This window comes from Plectropomus leopardus, chromosome 17 (assembly GCF_026936395.1).
Source record: "Plectropomus leopardus strain MGB_pleo_1.0 chromosome 17, ASM2693639v1, whole genome shotgun sequence".
Classification (NCBI taxonomy): domain Eukaryota; kingdom Metazoa; phylum Chordata; class Actinopteri; order Perciformes; family Serranidae; genus Plectropomus; species Plectropomus leopardus.
In genome coordinates this window covers 2,279,320-2,285,319 of record NC_142192.1, presented here as the reverse complement: position 1 = coordinate 2,285,319, position 6,000 = coordinate 2,279,320, and the positions used below count along the sequence as shown (strand labels likewise).

Below are 6,000 nucleotides of genomic sequence, written 5' to 3'. Positions count from 1 at the left end.
TTCATGTCCTGAATGAGTCATGATTTCATGCTCAGGGGGAAAATCATAACGTCAAGTTATTGTTTTGATTACTGATTTTTTTATTTGGGAAAAAAAACCTTCATCACATGCTCACCCCAATTCTTGCAGTGATGCGTGGCTCTTGGTTATGCACTACACATTCCTTTATTCGTGTGTCATTATTGACAATTTAGTGACAATGAACAATATATACAGTGCACTCATGTGAGATATTTTTTATGAAAATTCAGAGGATTTTTTTAAATAAATAAAAGTACAATGGCTGTGACAGCTACACACCCTGAATCCAACACATAAAGAACATTATTACTATGCATGATTATTTTAAATAAAATAAAATAACAGATGGTTGAGGCACTATGTTGCTTTATTTCTCTGAAAGCCTCAAATGGGACAGCTGATTAGCCACTTCTCCTCCCTCTCTCTGTCCTTTGTGAGCTGTGGTTTCAGCGTATCGATCCGCCTCATTCAGTGGAAGCACCATCAGCTTCCCTGTTTAATGGTCAATTAGGAAACTGAACCAAAGTGTCTTTAATATAGACATTAACTGTATTTAATGATTTATAACAAAAAGTGACATGTTGGACTCACACCTAATCACTTCAGGAGGGACTAAGGTACAACCCAAATTTAAGAAAAGTTGTGACGCTGTGTAAAACATAGATAGCACAGAATGCAATGATTTGCAAATCTTGTTTAACCTATTTTCAATTGAATACAGTACTGAGACAAGATATTTGGTGTTCAAACTGATACACTTGACAGTTTCTTTGTAAACATACATTCATTCTGATTTTGATGCCTGCAACACATCCCCAAAAAGTTCGGACATGGGCATTTTTACCACTCTGTGACATCGACTTTTTCTTTAATTACACTCAGTAAATGTTTGGGAACTAAAGACAACAATTTAAGCAAAATTCTTGATTGATATACCACTTGAGTTGCTCAGTAGTCTGGGATCTCTATTGTCTTTTGTGCTTCATAATGCTCCACGCATGTTCAGAGTCAGGTCTGGACTGCAGGCAGGTCAGTCTAGAAGCTGCACTCTTACTAAGAAGCCACACTGTTTGAACACGTGAAGAATGTCTCTCATTGTCTCACTGGAATAAGCAGGGAAGTCCCTGAAAAAGATTTTGTGTTGATGGCAGCATATGTTGCACCAAAAGCTGTGTGTACGTTTCAGCATTCATGGTGCCTTCACAGATGTGAAGTTATCTATGATGCCATGGGCACTTGTAGTCACTGTGACTGTCACTACAAGTCACAGCGTTGTAGTACAACACATGTGCAATGAAATCTGGTCTGCAGTTGCCAAAATGCTCAATAGGTGGCATACTATCAAAGAACGGAACAGTCAGCGATAAAAGACAATAAACAGAAATGTTCTTTATGCAAACACTCAGAAACACATCAGTCAGTGGAAAGACAGCCATCTCGCAATTGTATTTTTCCGACATTTTGAAAATATCGCTTAATTTTTGCACAAATCTGTGATGAAAACCCACCTAATCTGGATGATGCTTTTCCTCTTTAGCCCAGAAGACACAACGTCCAAGATTTCCAAAAAAATGTGGACTTGTCAGACCACAGCACACTCTTCCACTTTTTGTCGGTCCATCTCATCCAGAAAAGTCCACCATGTTTGTAGATGATGTTGATATCTGGCTTTCACTTTGCATGGTAGAGTCTGAACTTGAGTTTGTAGATGCAGAGATGAACTGAGTTTACTTACAATGGTTTTCCAAAATGTTCCTAAACCCATGAAGTAAAATCCTTTATTCAATCATGTTGTTTTTTAATGCAGTGCACCCTGAGAGGTCAAAGGTGAAGTGCATTCAGTACTGGTTATCAGCCTGGCCCCTAACATGCAGAGATTTCTCTGGATTCTTTGAATCTTTGCCCCTTTATACCCCATTGTTTATCTGTGGAATGTTTTAGGTGAGTTGGGTTTTTTTTTCGCTCTGGACCAAACTTTTTGGAATGTGTTGCAGGCATTCAACTTTAAAATGAGAATATATTTACACAAAATAATAAATCAGTTAAATCAGTTTAAACACTAAATATCTTGTCTCTGTTCTCTATTCAATTGAATATAGGTCAAAAAAGATTCGCAAATCATTGCATTCTCTTTTATTTACATTTTCCACACTGTCCCAACTTTTTCGGCACTGGGGTTGTAGGCAGGAGTCAGACTGAGGGGAGAGAGTGAGGGTAAAAGCCTGACATATTTTCATGTTTTTGATTGAATATTGTGAATCATATATAAAAAGTGGATTTTAATCCAATGAGAGAAGAAGAAAGGCATGGTTTAGTGCTACAGAGACTACGAAGATTGCACATTTGAATGCACCCATGTGTGTCTGCATGTGTTTCAGAAAAGGCAGGAGTGGGAGTACTACATCTAGCCAGCAGAGTCAGTCTCCAAAGCAGGGTTGTGAGTGGAAAGCAGTGGTTGGGATCTCAATAACTGTATCGGTATTCTGGTTTTAATGGGTCGCTTTATGCAATTACATGAAATGTAATAATAGGAAATTGGTTTGATGTGCCCGAATTTTTAGATATATGTCTAAACTAACACATTTGAGACATTTCAGAGATGTCTTATTATATGGGCACAAACCAAACTGTATGCATGGGTGCAAATTAGAAGAGGCTGCAGTAGTTTGGGTAATCAAACTGATTTTGCTTTTAATTCAAGCATAGTTGGACAGTGTCTGTGAGGAACCTGTGGTGTTAGAACTTGGTCAGCAGTGCCGTCGCTGTACAGTAGGAACAGTATTAGTCAGTGTTGGGCCCCAGGTGACTGCTCAACAGTCAGTCCTGGGCCCTGCCTGGCTCCTACTTGGCTCCCCTAACGGCAAGCAGCAGTCCAGACTACTCCTGGGGCCCCGGGGCTTTCATGGCCATGCTGGCCCCGACCATGGCTGGATAACTCCGGTTCCTCCTCATTCCATCAGGCCCAAAAGGGGAGCCGGATCTGCGCAGCCCGCCCAGAGGCCCAAGGATGGGGCCAGGACTGATTGCTCTGCTGCCTGGAGCTCCAGCCACACCCAGCCGCTTCACCTTGTCCAGCAGGTTGAGGTTGTGGACGGTCACGCTAACGTCTGTCTGGCTTTCACAGTCCCTCCCTCTCTGCCTACCCCTCATTCTCCCCGTCACCTCCTTCAGGATGGAGCGGGCCGGTTTGGAGGCCAGGAAGTTGTCGTAGGAGGGGCTCTTGAAGTCGAAGCCAGCAGACGTGGGCACAGCTGAAGCTCCCTGTCCAGTGGGTGAGTTGGGAGGGGTGGATGGGCGCAGAGGGTCTGGGTTGGGCGCTCGGTTAGGGGCGATGGAGGTGCTGAATAAAACTCCTCCGTTGCCGTGACCGTACTCCAGGCCCTGGCTCTGGTGATACATTGCTGCTGAGATTCCTCTCTCCTGGAGAAGGCGCACTAACCCCAGGGAAGTGCTGGTGGTGCGTGTTGCATCTCTGCACAAATGAATGAGAGTCAACATCATATTGACTTATAACTCTGCAAAATTACAAAGTTAAGTTGAGCCTTGCAGCACAGTCTGCTCTCTTCTGTCGATCAGTGCGTTGTGTTGAACAAATGAAAGCAAGTTAGTTCCAAGGGTACAGATGACCCCGTTCCAAGACCAAGGGGGGGCATGAAAGGGTCTATAGTTAACCATTAAATGGGCCCAAGTGCAACAATGTATTTACTGACATATCACTTGCAATATATGTATTTATATGATAAATATATACACAGTATACATTGTTTTTATTAAAACACATTTCAACTTGTCATCTGATACCGCTCCTCTGCGATTACTGTGAAATGGTGCAGTCTATCTGACAGCGTAGGTCAGAGATGCACAGAATATACATGCTGCTGATGTAAATATGTGAAGCGAACTGCAAAATGCCTCACTAAAAGTCAGGGGCCCCAAAATAAATGCCAAGGTGCAGAGAGAACAAGATAATGAAAGATGAAGGGAGACAAAGGCCAAATATCTGGGCAAAAAAGTGTAAAGAAACAGCAGTTGTGACATGCGGAGCCGCAGGTAAGGAGTTAGGCAGACTAATGTTAGCAAACACAACCTGCTATGGCGGGCTCAGTTTTTAAGCTACAGTAAAGATACAGATATCACATTAAACTAGATGAACTAAGTCATGCATTGGTACTAGTCATGTCATGCTGTTGGGATGTGGGTGTAATAATGCTTCAAAGGTGCGCTAAATTTTGGCAAGGGTGAGGGGGGCATTAGGGGCTGTTCATGTAAACATTGGGGGGTTATTTGGGTAAGTGGACAGACAGTTAACTTCAAGTGGTTGTATTCTGTATTCAAAACTCACAACTGGGTTTTAAGGTATTTTTTCCTCAAATCCTCAAAAATCACACCATGGTGTAATTTATGGTGAAGGGAGGGCTATGCATTTCGCTCTAGCCACCCCTCTACTCTGACATGTAAAGTTCAGTTCCTTCACATTTTTCAAACCATTTTTTTTTTGATGAGTACTTTTCTGTACCTTTCTGTCCCCCTAACTGATGGGTGTGGATGTGGGGCCTACTTTATCCCCCTGCCCAATGGCTGGCCTACTTATATGTCTTGTTTTGTAAGACAAACTCAGTGTGTGTGTGTGAGTGACTATAAAATGACTAAATAACAATCTGCTAACTCGTTAACAAAGACAGTAGCAACAAAGGGAGGTACTGCATTTTTAGACTAGAAACACTGCCATGCAGTTATATGCCTTCACGCACCAGTGAAGTTGAACTTGTATCCATGTCTGTGAAAACAGGGATGTTTTACACACATCTTCTCTCCAACAGCTCTCTACAATCAGCACAGTTTCAAAGTGGACGTCCAAGACTAACATCGTCAGTGTCACACTTGACCTTTGACCTCTTGGATATAAAATGAAAAATGAAAGGTCAGCGTGACCTTGACCTTTGACCTCTGACCACCAAATTCCAATAAGCTCTACCCTGTTTTCAGAGTGTGCCAAATATGAAGAATTTCCCCCAAGGTGTTCATGAGATAACACATTTACAAGAATGAGAAGGATGCAAGATCGCATTGACCTTAAACTTTGACCTATGACCACCAAAATACAATCAGCTCATCTTTAAGTCTAAGTGGATGTTTGTGCTAAATTTGAAAAATTTCCCTCAGGTGTTCTTGAGAAATCACTTTTACAAGAATGGGCCAGCCCGCCAGGGTTTGGCCAGCTGGCCTCAGCGATCACCAGTACAGGGACATAAAAACAGCTGAAAATGTAAAAAGTGATTTTCTGCTGGTTGGAAGTTTACCTGAGGTTAGTTGAGGATTCAGACGGCCTGAGACTGAGCCTGCGGGGTGTGCAGGGGGTGGCAGCAGGAGTACCCAACAGAGTGCTGGTCATCACGCAGGCCGATGATGCTGGGACTGGGTTTAGACTGGAACCAAAGTACAAGACAAAAGAACAAAGACAATCAGAAAGATTGAAAAGAAGATACTTAAACTGCACAGCGATGATATCTCATCGTTGCAAACTGACATTTGTTGTGCACGGGGGATGCTGTTTCTTCCAACCATGAGAACTTGCATGTATTATTTAGCACCCTCCTACTGTCTAGCAGACAGCTGACTGAATGTTGTTGTTGGATACAATCCCACCTCAGTGACTGCTGTTTGGATCTTATTGGTCTTGTGGGTTTTAGTCAAATTCAGACTGAGTGCACATATAGCACTCTGAAGGAACATTATCACATTACACTGCATTAAATGTTTAATACAAAGTTCATTTTAGTTGTTTTTGTTGAAAGCATGCACCATTCAAAACAGGACGCATAGTTTCATTAGGACTTTTGCAATAGAGCATAATATATTTGTATATGGCTGCTTTTAGCAGAAAAGCAAAACTTTACTCAAGTTGATTAGGAGTGAATTTTTTGCAGATTACAGAGAAACTTTGAGAAACTCAATGGAAAAAAGTTAACTTTATACATA

At 42.0% G+C, this 6,000-nt stretch overlaps 1 protein-coding gene across 2 annotated transcripts in view; it reads right to left on the bottom strand.

Annotated features, from left to right (window-relative positions):
- Nucleotides 1-551: 551 nt before the first annotated feature.
- Nucleotides 552-6,000, bottom strand: part of trak1b (trafficking protein, kinesin binding 1b) — a 31,325-nt gene continuing 25,876 nt past the window's right edge. For both annotated transcript variants that reach the window (XM_042506802.2, XM_088090011.1), the window contains 2 exons: nt 5,322-5,447; nt 552-3,493 (listed from right to left, as the gene is read on the bottom strand). In XM_042506802.2, the coding sequence (XP_042362736.2) occupies nt 2,899-3,493; nt 5,322-5,447 (721 nt within the window). In that variant the 3' untranslated portion in view covers nt 552-2,898. The remainder of the gene's footprint in view (nt 3,494-5,321; nt 5,448-6,000) is intronic.